We start from the raw sequence: 15,158 nt of genomic DNA on the forward strand, positions 1-15,158 counted from the left end.
GAATGCCCAGGTCTAATCTCCTTTAGGATGGACTGGTTGGATCTCCTTGCAGTTCAAGGGACTCACAAGAGTCTTCTCCAACACCACAGTTCAAAAGCATCAATTCTTCAGCACTCAGCTTTCTTTATAGTCCAACTCTCACATCCATACATGACCACTGGAAAAACCATAGCCTTGACTAGATGGACTTTGTTGGCAAAGTAATATCTCTGCTTTTTAATATGTTGTCTAGGTTGGTCATAACTTTCCTTCTAAGGAGTAAGCGTCTTTTAATTTCATGACTGCAATCACCATCTGCAGTGATTTTGGAGCTCCCAAAAATAAAGGCAGCCACTGTTTCCACATCTATCTGCCATGAAGTGATGGGACCAGATGCCACGATCTTTGTTTTCTGAATGTTGAGCTTTAAGCCAACTTTTTCACTGTCCTCTTTCACTTTTATCAAGAGGCTCTTTAGTTCTTCTTCACTTTCTGCCATAAGGGTGGTGTCATCTGCATACCTGAGGTTATTGATATTTCTCCTGGCAATCCTGATTCCAGCTTGTGCTTCTTCCAGCCCAGTGTTTCTCATGATGTACTTTGCATATATAAGTTAAATAAGCAGGGTGACAATATACAGCTTGACATACTCCTTTTCCTATTTGGAACCAGTCTGTTGTTCCATGTCCAGTTCTAACTGTTCCTTTCTGACCAGCATACAGATTTCTCAAGAGGCAGGTCAGGTGGTCTGGTATTCCCATCTCTTTCAGAATTGTCCACTTTATTGTGATCCACACAGTCAAAGGCTTTGGCATAGTCAATAAAACAGAAATAGATGTTTTTCTGGAACTCTCTTGCTTTTTCCATGATCCAGCAGATGTTGGCAATTCGATCTCTGGTTCCTCTGCCTTTTCTAAAATCAGCTTGACGATCTGGAAGTTCACAGTTTACATATTGCTGAAGCCTGGCTTGGAAGCTTTTGAGTATTACTTTACTAGCATGTGAGATGAGTGCAATTGTGCGGTAGTTTGAGCATTCTTTGGCATTGCCTTTCTTTGGGATTGGAATGAAAACTGACTTTTTCCAGTCCTATGGCCACTGCTGAGTTTTCCAAATTTGCTGGCATATTGAGTGCTGCACTTTCACAGCACCATCTTTCAGGATTTGAAATAGCTCAACTGGAATTCCATCACCTCCACTAGCTTTGTTTGTAGGGATGCTTCCTAAGGCCCACTTGACTTCACATTCTCGGATGTCTGGCTCTAGGTGAGTATTCACACCATCATGATTATCTGGTGTTGGGAGCCGTGTTAGGCATTACTGACAAAATGGAGGCACGGCCCCAACCCCCTCTCTGTCCCGTAGGCAAGGACCCAGGATGAAGGAGTAGGCCCTGTGATTCTGACTTATTTCTTCCTCTCCTCGGCTGAGGTGACTGAAAAGGAATATTAAGGTGCTTATTGTTCTTGAGAGGAGCATGAGAAGGCATAAAGCCTTCTGCAGCTGTGTTCAGAGAATAATTCATAAAGTTAATCATTGACATTTGTTCAAGGACTTTTACAAAAGAGTGTTCCAGGAGGAGCACATAAGCTGCAGCTTGAGGCCATAGGAGTAATTGCTACCTGAAGCCGATTTGTGAGGAAAATGTTTATGGCAAAGGAGTTTACTGAATTTAGGGCTTAGAAATAATTAAAATAGTTAGAAGTTAAAGATTTAAAGAATGTTGTAATGTTAGCATATTTTACTATAGCTTATAGAGGTTAGGAATTTTAGAGATACTAATAGCTAGAAGCCTTTTTAAGAGATAGTGAGCTCAGGATGTTAGGGGCAAACAGGATTTAGAAAGATAAGAAATAAACTGAGGAATGTAGCATGAATTAAAATGTAATCACAAGTTAACTATAGGACACATAAGAGGAAGTAGGTAATAGATGGTAAAGCTGATTCTGAGAGAATCACTGAAGCAGAAAGTCTGTTTGAGGGGCAACAATGATTTATGGAGATAATAAATCTGGGTGAGGGGGAACTGAAAATGTCAAACCTCTGACCTAATGCTTTTGTAAAAGTATAAAAGAAAATCTTAAACTTGAAATAAATTTGCAGTCCAAGAAAATTGAGAGGCTGCGTCGTTATTCGCTGACACCATCCCTTCCCCTTCAGGTTGAATCCCTGGTTGCTGGAGCAATCTGGGTCATGAAGATCTTTTTTGTACAGTTATTCTCTGTATTCTTGACACCTCTTCTTAGTATCTTCAGCTTCTGTTAGGTCCATACCATTTCTGTCCTTTATTGAGCCCATCTTTGCATGAAATGTTCCCTTGGTATCTCTAATTTTCTTAAAAATATCTCTAGTCTTTCCCATTCTGTTGTTTTCCTCTATTTCTTTGCAATGATCACTGAGCAAAACTTTCTTATCTCTCCTTGCTATTCTTTGGAACTCTGCATTCAAATGGGTATATCTTTCCTTTTCTCCTTTGCTTTTCGTTTCTCTTCTTTTCACAGCTTTTTGTAAGGCCTCCTCAGACAGCTATTTTGCTTTTCTGCATTTCTTTTTCTTGAGGATGTATGTATTAGTACAGGATTATCTTCCTGGAGTAGAAATGGCAAACCACTCCAGTATTCTTGCCTGGGGAATCCCATGGACAGAGGACCCTGGCAGGCTATAGTCCACAGGGCCGCAAAGCGTCATACATGTCTGACCATGACTGCAGCTTACCAGGCTCCTCTGTCCATGGGATTTTCCAGGCAAGAATACTGGAAATGGAGTGGATTCCCATTTCCTTCTCCAGGGGATCTTCCTGACTCAGGAATTGAATCCAGGTCTCCTGCATTGCAGGCAGATTATTACCGACTAAGCTATGAGGGAAGCCCCTAAATTAGTATAGGATTATCTAAATATACTAATAATCTAAATACTATCTAAATACACTAATTATCTAAATATACTAATAAGATTATCTAAATATACTAATAGATGCTTCTTTAAAAGAGGGACATAAAAAAATTTAAATGTAAAGTCCCAAAAATCCTTTAAAAATTTGAAGATTCTATTATAAAACAAGCAATTCTTTAATTCACCTATTTTAAAAAGAGGAGCTTCCAAATAGTAAAACTGGCACTCTTTTTTTCACAACCCCTTTACTATAACCACAATGGGTAAACAAATGATTTAAATGCCTTCTGAGAAGAATTATTAATGCTTATTAAAAGTTTGGAACATACAAGTACAAATGCACAGAAAGTAAAGTGATAAAAATTTCAGTTGGTTATAAGGTAAAATCTGTAATTTGTAGAGTGATAAAATTTCTATATGGTACTTTAGATATTCTGCCATCTTAACTGTTAAGTTTCTGGGGACTTCCCTGGTGGTCCAGTGATTAAGAATCCATCTGCCAATGCAGGGGATACAGGTTCAATCCCTGGTTCCACAAGCTATGGCGTAGCTGAGCCCATGTGCAACAACTACTGAAGCCCTCACACCCTACAGCCCATGCTCCGCAACAAGAGAAGCCATTGCAACAAGAAGCCTACACACCACAACTAGAGAGTAGCCACTCCTTGTTGGAACCAGAGAAAGCCAGCAAGCAGCAATGAAGAGCCCATGTACCACAATGAAGACCCAGCAGAGACAAAAATAAATACATAATAAATTAAAAAATAAACTGTTGAGTTTCTCAATAGCAGGGACTATGTCTTCTTCATTATTGTATCTCCAGTTACTTAAGATAGTTATGCACAAGGCAGGTATTCAATAATACATACATCTAAAATGAATGGGTAATAGTAGAGTATAGGACTTATAATAATCTCACATTGTAGTAACAGCAGGTAATATTTACTGAACATTTCCTGTGACAGGCACTATTCAAGAGCTTTGAATGGTATGAATCATTCAAATTCCCTTTGCTGTGCTTATCATCCCCATTTTAAAGATGAAGAAACTGATACATACAGAGTTTAAGTAACTTGCTCAAAGTCTTTCCAGTAGGAAGTGATGGAGCCAAGATTCAAATCTAGGCAGTCAGTCTCCACAGCTCAGGATGTTAAGTAAAACTCCATGCCACCTCTTTCGACATGAGTTTGAACAAACTCTGGGAGATAGTGAAGGACAGGGGAGCCTGGCGAGCTGTAGTCTATGGGGTTGCAGAGTCAGACACAACCTAGTGACTGATCAACAACAACAACAACACTGCCTCTTTTCTGGTGTGCCTTCATGCTTTATTGTTCTCTCATTACTTCTGGCTAATGAGGCTAAAGTAACACAAAGATGGCAGGGAACAAAGGAAAAAGAGACCAAATATAAAGATTTACAATGAGTTTTGCTTTGCTTTTATTTTATTGGAGAATAAAGATTATCTTGAAGTCTACATTGCTTGAGTTTAAGAGACATGACTGCTTTTCCTGCATTATTCAACATATTTTTGGTACTTTTAGAGCATTACTTATAAACGATCTTTAAGAGGCCTTGCTGACCATCCTGAAAGCTGACAGACTGATGCAAACAATATGGTGTCATGCCATATCCATATATCAATAATATATGTTGAACAAATTTCAGTATTTATATTCTTTTTTAAAATCCTAAATGGCATTGAAACATGTATAATATCATATGCGAAACGAATCACCAGTCCAGGTTCGATGCATGATACAGGATGCTCGGGGCTGGTGCACTGGGATGACCCAGAGGGACGATATGGGGAGGGAGGTGGGAGAGGGGTTCAGGATGGGGTACACCTGTGGCAGATTCATGTTGATATATGGCAAAACCAATACAATACTGTAAAGTAATTAGCCTCCAATTAAATAAATTCATATTAAAAAAAGACAATCAGGACAAATGTTAATATGTAAAAATGGGAAAGAAACATGAATGTGATGTGTTTTAAATTCTGTGAGAGAAGCTACATGGGGGATTAAAGAAACAGGGAGAAAAGCACTGGAAAGGTTTTCTTACCAATCACCTCCCACCAATAAAATACTAAAATTTATTTACCTGTCTGAAATTTAGAGAGCGCTTTTACATAAAATTTGTTCACTTGCCACTAACCTTGAAAATATCATTTCTACTTAGAGATACCATGTATATACTGGTTGGGTGAAGTTAAGAGGAAGAAAATAAAGGCAAACTTAGAGAAAGAAGGTCAGATGGAGAACTGTATAAGAGTATTCCAGTGACAGTTCCACTCACAAAAAAGTGTAGTGCACTTTCAATCTTTTGATTTCAGTGACCCTACTGTTTAATTTTGTCTGTATAATGATAAAGAATATGGATAATTAAATAAATGGATCCTGTAAATGGAGTATTTACCTTGAAGCTAGGGGACATTCTAGAATCTTTCTAAACCAAGAATATAGAAGGGAAAATGTTATCATTAACACATACATACACACACACACAACTTGTAAGAACTAAACATAATTTATCTTATAAGGATAGATGATAATAACAAATAACCTCAACAAATACTACTTAAAATAAAGAACTAAAATGTTTAGGTTGGTAACTAAGCTTTTTATTTTTTAGTCAATCATGACATTTTTTTGTCTTAAGCCTGAGAAAAACTCATCTACATAACCATATGGTTTTGTATTAGAAAATCTGCAGTTACATGAGTCAATCAAAATATTCTGGAATATAATAATTATATATATTTTTTATATAATTATAGCTATCTTCCAATCAGCTATAAGAATTTTCAGGTACTTGTTATTGTCTCTTACCCCTTCTTTCGGGTCTGTGTGGAGTCCTCCTCCTGCATGACCATGCCAACATGTCCTCTTTTCTATCAGTGGCCATGTCTGGAGAGCCTAGTTGAAGATAATACCAAGCCATCCATTAGCCATTAAAGAATCTCACATCTTTAAAAATTTGACTTAGGCAGTCTAATCTGATGAATGTTCCCCCAACAAATTCAGAGGCATAGCTTTGAGCCTAGCATAGCTAAGTAAAATACCTTCATAATAAGCTTACAGATACACTTACACAAAGAATATTGAGATATAACAAATTACTCATACAGAAGTTACTTTCTCTAAATAGTTTTTGAAATTAATATTTAAAAGATTTAACTTGTAATGTACTTCTATTTGATTTATACAAGCTTTCTTATTGTCATTTGCTACTAAGTACTGTGTAATCCTTAACTCTCATCACTGGCAAGTATATAATACAGTTAATTAACTATATCCCACTTGCTTTCCATGTGTATAACATGTTTGCTTTATAATTCAATATAGTTGATTTTATATAACTCATTCTTATTATTCTGACTTGCATATATATATATATAGAAACAAAGTGTCTTTAACTACATCACAGTCTATCTTATGTTACAGTAATTTGTATAAATCTTTTGTTTTTACTCCTACATGGTAAATTTCTTAAGATTTGGGACATTCTCTCATATTCTTGTATCTCCTATGGCCCATACCACCATGTCTTGCAGATGGGCTTGTTGAATTAGTTTATAAAACAAAGCTATCTACAAATTTTTCAACTAGTCTAGAAGATATCTGAACATCTTACCTTTTATAATTTTTTAAAAAGCCCTAGATTACTGATCAGTTTAAAAAAAATTTTAATCACTTGGAAAATATATAATAGTTGAAAAGATAGTAAAGATTAAGCTTTTTAAAATTTTAGGCTTGCTAATTTGAAAGTGTTTCCTCAAAAAAATACTTAATAAAGTACATGGATATAATAATGCTTCTTCAGTAGCCATAATAATAATTAGTGAACAAGGGCATAGTTCTTTACAATCACAATTGTGTATCAATACTGAATCCTAAGAGTATCAGCTCAGGGCCAAGCTATGAAAGTGGAATTACAGAAATCAAAAGTACCTTCTTGTTCTCATCAGTTGAGACCCAAAAAGTAATTGCCATAAATGGGTCATTAATTTTTGGATCAACAATCGTAAAGCATTTTTAAAGGAAAAACATCAAAAAGGAATATTTACTGTGACAATGTCATTTTATGACATTTTTTTCCCTTTAAAAGACTAATAAGCTATATCAAGGGATCTGGTAAATAACTCACAAGATAATGAGGTCATCAACAAAGCAAAATATTTTATATATTTATAAAATAAAAATAAACAGTGGTATCATAAACAATGAGAAGATGGAGCACATTCTCTCTTAAAACTTTAATAATGGAAAACCTAATTCATATGTACAGCTTCTGCATAAACTAGAACAATGGCTTGTACCTTAATGGGAAATAACTGTTAAACAGAAAGAAAAATAAAGGAAGTACTACTCAGGAGCTAGACTGTCTTCTAATTTTCTTGTCTTTCTATCTTAAGAGATTTATTTGTCTCATTTTAAAGCACTGAGAATTTTTAAAGGTGTCTTTCACTTACATTAGCAATGAAAATCAACCTTCATTAACATGTAAACTAAGCATTACGTATCCCACGGACTCTAATAAGCTTAGAGTCCCTTGATATTCTGCTATGTGAACATCTTCTAAGGTAAAAAGAAACTTTACTCACTTAAAAAATATACAGCATTCCATACATCACATACAAATTACCATGATAAATTTAAGCATCAACAAGCTGCCATTACATTTATAAAAGTTTTCTAAAAGTGTTACTCCTGTTGGCACTGATCTCGAAAGATTCAAATATATCTCTCCAGGGGTAGAAAAATATCAAGATTTCTTTTTCCATTTCCAGTAGCAGAAATATATCTTGTTATTCATCTTGCCAGTATTTAGAAAAAAAAATGAAAAGGAAAATTATTTGAAAAATATGTAATATAAATTAGAAAATGCTCAAAGGGTTACACATTTTTCCTAGCTGTATGTAGAAGAAATGTCTGCTTCATCTTACCCTTGTAGCATCTAATAACTCTCTTGAATAGTCTTTTCCTAGTCTCTGCCATGTAGTATGTCTTAATAACTCTGAGATCTGCAGAAGAGAATAAAAAAAGAGGTCAGAAATTTCAGAGTGGACAGTTAATATTCAAATATTTCTTTTACAGTCCAGGTGTTGTGCTGTACTTAGTCGCTTAGTCATGTCAAAATCTTTATAACCCCAAGGACTGTAGCCTACCAGGCTCCTCTGTCCATGCGGAGTACTGTTCATAAACATGCATAAACTAAAACCATAGCCAATATGAAAAAGATGCTTCTAACACATATCTAAAATGGCAAAAAATATGTGGTCCAGATATAAATTATTTTACCCATTGAAAGTATCAAATTGTACTTTCCATTTACCCTCTTTCTCCCTAGGTTTCTCTTTGTTTCTGAAAGCCTCTGAAGTCTTCAACCCCATTTCTTTCTTAAATGGTTTCTCTGCTCTTATCAAACACTCTTCCCTTTACTGAACTTTCTTATGTGCTCCTTCTTTAGTCTTAATTCTGAATGCTAAATTTAGATAATGGTCATAAGATCAGTTTTGTCAAGGTTTATAACCAGGTGATAGACTCTTGGGCCAATCTGTTGTGTTGATAATATTCCAAAAGTGAAGTTGAAAGAAAGCAGAAAAAAAAATAAACATCTCTAAAATGGACATGAAAGTGAAAGTGAAAAGAAAGTGAAGTCGCTCAGACGTGTCCAACTCTTTGCGACCCCATGGACTGTAGCCTATCAGGCTCCTCCGTCCATGGGATTTTCCAGGCAAGAGTGCTGGAGTGGATTGCCATTTCCTTCTCCAGAGGATCTTCCCGACCCAGGAATCAAACCCGGGTCCCCTGCATTGCAGGCAGACACTTTACTGTCTGAGCCACCAGGGAAGCCCAAAATGGACATACAACCTTCTAAAATGCACCATCAATTTAGTGAAGAAAAATTTGCATCTTAGGTTAAGAATCTCCCAAAAAGCAGGTAATACATGGGCTTTCCCTAAGCTACAAATGAGTTGTAGAAATGATTAATGTTTTCATATAAAAGTCAATGCTGTACACTGCAAAAGAGCAAAAACAACCAAAAAAACAACAACCTCCATACACACACACAAAAGCTAATCAAATTACTGAGAAAATTAACTCAGTTGCTTTCTAGAATGTAACCAGTGGGAGCAGTTTCTGTTTATGTATACTTGTAAATAGGGGCTTCCCAGGTGGTGCAGTGGTAAAGAATCTGCCTGCTAATGCAGGAGATGCAAAAGAAAAGGTTCAACCCCTGGGTCAGGAAGATCCCCTGGAGGAGGGCATGGCTACCCACTCCAGTATTCTTGCCTGGAAAATCCACAGACAGAGCAGCCTGGGAGGCTACAGTCCAGGGGGTCGCAAAGAGTCGGACACAGCTGAGCACATACTTGTAAATATATAGGCATTCCCTAAATTATAAAAATTTCAAAAATACTAATAGCTATTTGCACTGTCTTGCCAAGCCCAAGCTCCTACAACATGCGATGTACCCTCAAATCTGTACAAGACTTCTATTGTCAATGATGCCTTTCTGGTGCTTATGTCAATTGTTCTCCTTACAGCTTTTCACCATGCTAAGACCTCAAACAAGCTTTACTCCCTCACTGTCCTATTTTTCATAACTCCCCAGTTCAAGTAACTATAAATCAAGTAAGATATTGCACATGTTTACACATGCATATACAATTTAATCTTCTTTGCCTTTCAAAATCCGCCCCGTTATCTCATGATGACTATCTATCTTCTTTATTCTCTCTCAAAACACTGCCTCTATATTGTCAATAAGTAAAAGATACATGTTGCTGATACACTCAAATTAACAACAAAAACATACTTTCTAAAGTGACATTAGTCAAAATAAAGAAAATTTACTGTAAAATTTAAGTAAGCCCCTGAAAGTATCCATAAAATCCCTTCAAATTTTCTGGCTATCTATCCTTCTCTAATCAGTCCATATTTCCCTTATGCATCAGGATTCAATGTAAATACTTTTTAAATGTCCATATTCACAAAGAACTTCATACTAAGATAGCATTGTAAAATTATGAACTATTTCAGGCATATAAAAAGCTCAGAAAATAATGAATACAATATGTATTCACTACCCTACCTAAGAAATAACAGATAAAAAGACCTTGACATGCTCCTCTACAATGTCATCTCTTTCCTGATTCCCAGAGAAAATCATTTAAAACATCGTTCACTGCAAAAGCAAAAACAACAGTCACATAATGTGTTAATTCCTTTTGAGGGCTAGTCCCATCACTATTTAAAATATAATTTCTACAAAAAAAATGCTCTGATTTCCAAACAACAGACTTAAAAACAATTCTGAAACACAATGTATCTGTCCGTTAGGGATTACCTCTACTATTAAAAGGACTTCCCTGGTGGCTCAGATGGTTAAACGTCTGTCTACAATGTGGGAGACCTGGGTTCGATCCTTGAATCAAGACGATCCCCTGGAGAAGGAAATGGCAATCCACTCCAGTACTATTATTTGGAAAATCCCATGGACAGAGGAGCCTGGTGGGCTACAGTCCATGGGGTCTCAAAGAGTCGGACACGACTGAGCGACTTCACTTTCACTTTCTACTATTAAAACGCTGGAGAAAAGAGTTTATAGCAAAAAAATTACTTAAAAATGGAGAAGGCGAGAGAGGGGACATATGTATACCTATGGCTGATTCAGGTTGATGTTTGGCAGAAATCAACATAATTCTGTAAAGCAGTTATACTTCAAATAAAAATTAAATCTTTTAAGAAGTCAAAAAATGAAGGAGGGCAACAAGAGAAAACAAGATGATTAATTCTTTAAAATTTGATTAGAAAATTAGAGGGTTGAACTAGATGCTCTAAGGTCCCTTTTAACTCTAAAATTCTGTGATTTTTATGGAATAAAATGATAATGCTGCAGTTATTAACTGGATTTTAAAAAGCTTAACTGGGATTATACTTATTTCTTCAACAAATCTAGCATCTGATTTTATTTATAACCCCACCCCTCAAAAGACACACACAGAAATAAACCATATATTATTGAAAATAATAGACATGACCAATGTACACAAATACTATACAAATGCAGTCTACTGGAAATAACAATCTGCCAGTCTGTTTGAAGAGGCAGACAGGTTAAAACACTGGAGAGTCATGTTTATTTTACCTAAAAGAGAAGAAATTCTGGCAGAGCCTAAAAGTCAAAGATTTTGTGGCATCCAAGCATAATAATGTATGCTCTCATTTTTATCAACACTATTTGTCCACTAATTAATATAAATATTAATCTTTGATAGTTGCATAGGCACAATATTTTACTATGTGTAGACATTCAGTTATTACTTACGAAAATATTATCAACACTAAAACCATCAACCTAGTAGACAGAACCTCCACATGATGAGACTAAGACTCAAGCAAGCAAACCTATTCCAATTACATTTTTCCTTTAAGATAAAAATTACATTTTACTAAAAAATAATCCTATTGGGCTTCCCTGGTGGCTCAGTGGTAAAGAATCCCCCTGCCAATGTAGGAGACACAGGTTCAGTCCCTGATCTGGAAAGATACCACAGCCGTGAAGCATCTAAGCCCACGCACCACAACTACTGAGCCTGTGCTCTAGAGCCTGAGAGCCACAAGTACTGAGCCCCTGCTCTAGAAGTCACCGTGCCACAACTACTGAAACCCACTTGCCCTAGAGACCAAGCTCTACATGAGAAAAGCCACTTCAATGAGAAGCTTGTGAACCACAACCAGAGAATATCCCCTGTTCACTGCAACCAGAAAAAAGCCAACGCAGCAATGGAGACCCACCACAGTGAAAAAATAAACTAATTAATTAGATTAAAAATAATCTTATTATATAATGTTTTAGTGATTATTAAATATGATTGTATCCTTTTTATTTATTTGCTGCACAGTCTTTAGTTGCAGTGAGTGGGGGTTACTCTCTAGTTTTCGTATGCAGATTTTTCCTTGCAGTGGCTTTTTTTGTTGTGGAGCATGGGCTCTAGAATGCTCAGGCTTCAGTAGTTGCAGCAATTGGGCTCAGCAGTTGTGGCTCCTGAGTTCTAGAGCACAGGTTCAATAGTTGTGGTGCACAGGTTAAACTGCTCCACAGCATGTGATATCTATCCCAATCAGGGATCATACCCACGTCTCCTGCACTGACAGGAGGATTCTTTATCAATGAGTCCCCAGGAAAGCCCAAATGTATCCTTTTTAGAATAGTTATTTTTCATGATACAAGTAATGTTCAGTGTTTATGACACTTTAAGAATTACCTAATAATAGGTTAAAGAGCAGTGTATAAATTGTCAATTGGAAACAAAACAAAGTTTACAACTATCCATCCATGATGCATGTACTGCTTAACAATATCAAATAGTCATGCATGAATATTATTATCATTTGATCATTAAAAAATATCAAACATTTAAAATTAAACTCAATATATTTTAAGGAGAAACTATCATAATTCAAAATTACATTTATCTCACTTTAAAAGTTTAAAAGTCTGAGATAAATGCTATTTGAACTTGGTTTTCTTCCCAATTTCTTCAAAACTAGCTGGGAGTGGCAGGGGGCAGGGGTGGATGAAGAAAAGGAGAGAAGGTAGTAGAGAGGTGGGTGAAGGACTTGAGGGGTAAGAATGGAAGAAGAAGAGGAAAGAAAATGTTAGACTGACTTTTTAGATTTTGTAGCTGTATTTCTTAATTGTAAGTTGAAGGATAAAGAATTTCCTTCATTATGGTAGATATTCAATAAATGTGTGCTAAATGAATGAATAAATGGCAACATAGCTCAAGGATCATGGGCAGCTCATTCACCTAAGTATTCAATCATTAAACCACAAAATCATCGAACTACATCACTGTAAAATTTGATGACTCTAGAACAGGGGTTGTCCATTATTGTTTTCTCTATAAAGGGCCAGAGAGCAAATATTTTGGGGTTTGCAGGCATACCATCTGTGTCATAACTACTCAACTCTGTCACTGTAGCATAAAAACAGCCACAAATAATACATAGATAAACGTCTGGCTATGTTCAAATAAAACTTTACTTATGGACACTGAAATGTGAATTTCAAATCATTGTCATCTGTCAAAAAAAAGTTATTCTTCTTTTGATTGTTTTCCCAACCATTCAGTTCAGATCAGTCACTCAGGTGTGTCCCACTCTTTGCGACCCCATGAATCGCAACATGTGAGGCCTCCCTGTCCATCACCAAAACCTGGAGTTCACTCAGACTCACGTCCATCGAGTCAGTGATGCCATCCAGCCATCTCATCCTCTGTTGTCCCCTTCTTCTCCTGCCCCCAATCCCTCCCAGCATCAGAGTCTTTTCCAATGAGTTAACTCTCTGCATCAGGTGGCCAAAGTTCTGGAGTTTCAGCTTTAGCATCATTTCTTCCAAAGAACACACAGGGCTGATCTCCTTTAGAACGGACTGGTTGGATCTCCTTGCAGTCCAAGGGACTCTCAAGAGTCTTCTCCAACACCACAGTTCAAAAGCATCAATTCTTCGGCACTCAGCTTTCTTCACAGTCCACCTCTCACATCCATACATGACTAATGGAAAACCATAGCCTTGACTAGATAGACCTTAGTTGGCAAAGTAATGTCTCTGCTTTTGAATATGCCATCTAGTTTGCTCATAACTTTCCTTCCAAGTAGTAAGCGTCTTTTAATTTCATAGGGCTGCAATCACCATCTGCAGTGATTTTGGAGCTCCCCCAAAAATAAAGTCTGACACTGTTTCCAGTTTCCCCATCTATTTCTCATGAAGTGATGGGACCAGATGCCATTAGTTTTCTGAATGTTGACCTTTAAGGTAACTTTTTCACTCTCCTCTTTCACTTTCATCAAGAGGCTTTTTAGTTCCTCTTCACTTTGTGCCATAAAGGTGGTGTCATCTGCGTATCTGAGGTTATTGGTATTTCTCCCAGCAATCTTGATTCCAGTTTGTGCTTCTTCCAGCCCAGTGTTTCTCATGATGTACTCTGCATATAAGTTAAAAAGCAGGGTGATAATATACAGCCTTCGCGTACTCCTTTTCCTATTTGGAATCAGTCTGTTGTTCCATGTCCAGTTCTAACTGTTGCTTCCTGACCTGAATATAGGTTTCTCAAGAGGCAGGTCACGTGGTCTGGTATTTCCAACCATTCGGTTCGGTTCGGTTCAGCCGTTCAGTCATGTCCGACTCTTTGCGACCCCATGAATTGAACACGCCAGGCCTCCCTGTCCATCACCAACTCCCGGAGATCACTCAGACTCACGTCCATCGAGTCAGTGATGCCATCCAGCCATCGTATCCTCTGATGTCCCCTTCTCCTCCTGCCCCTAATCCCTCCCAGCATCAGGGTCTTTTCCAATGAGTCAACTTTTCGCATGAAGTGGCCAAAGTACTGGAGTTTCACCTTTAGCATCATTCCTTCCAAAGAAATCCCAGGGCTGATCTCCTTCAGAACGGACGGGTTGGATCTCCTTGCAGTCCAAGGGACTCTCAAGAGTTTTCTCCAATACCACAGTTCAAAAGCATCAATTCTTCGGCACTCAGCTTTCTTCACAGTCCAACTCTCACATCCATATATGACCACTGGGAAAACCATAGCCTTGACTAGACGGACCTTTGTTGGCAAAGTAATGTCTCTGCTTTTTAATATGCTATCTAGTAACAAATGTTAAAAAAAATTCTTAGCACAGAGGCCTTGCAAACATAGATGGCATATTGGACTTGGCCCAATGGCCATTACCTGCTGATAACCTGCTCTTGACAATTTCTAAAATTCCCTTCAGCTGCCTCCTGCTCTGAATGATTTCTAAAATCCCTGCAGCTTCTAAGGATTCTCATAATGACACAGCAAAACAAAATACTTCTACAAAAAAATCATTATCACAAAAAATAAACTCATGAACAAAAATTATCCACAGAATTCCCCTTTTCTTTAATCAATTTTCCTTTTTATCTACCAAGTTTTACGTCTCTGAGGGCATAACATCAGCAGCAGGCCTACTTAGTAGTTTGCACAAAAATTCTTCATATATTTGTTTAGGCAACTTCTGTGAAGAAAGTTTAGACTTCATTCCCCATTCATATAAGAAACTCTGTCATCACGAAACCTGTTAACTCTTTCATATGTTTCATCTAAGTGATGGGAAATTCCATGCTGTTTACTAATAAAGTAATAAAGAATTACAAGGCATTTGCCAAATTCAGGGCAATAAAAACTAATGACTCAGTGTTAAAAGGTAAAAAAAACACAAACAACAACAACAAAAAAAACACAC

General features: G+C 37.0%; 1 protein-coding gene across 1 annotated transcript in view; it reads right to left on the reverse strand.

The window, feature by feature from the left end:
* Positions 1-15,158, reverse strand: part of ABCB7 (ATP binding cassette subfamily B member 7) — a 157,019-nt gene that overhangs the window by 50,967 nt on the left and 90,894 nt on the right. Inside the window, exons 2-3 of the mRNA XM_070291847.1 lie at positions 7,820-7,897; positions 5,703-5,789 (exon numbers count right to left, since the gene is read on the reverse strand). Coding sequence (XP_070147948.1) covers positions 5,703-5,789; positions 7,820-7,897 — 165 coding nt within the window. The remainder of the gene's footprint in view (positions 1-5,702; positions 5,790-7,819; positions 7,898-15,158) is intronic.

This window comes from Ovis canadensis, chromosome X (assembly GCF_042477335.2).
Source record: "Ovis canadensis isolate MfBH-ARS-UI-01 breed Bighorn chromosome X, ARS-UI_OviCan_v2, whole genome shotgun sequence".
NCBI lineage: Eukaryota > Metazoa > Chordata > Mammalia > Artiodactyla > Bovidae > Ovis > Ovis canadensis.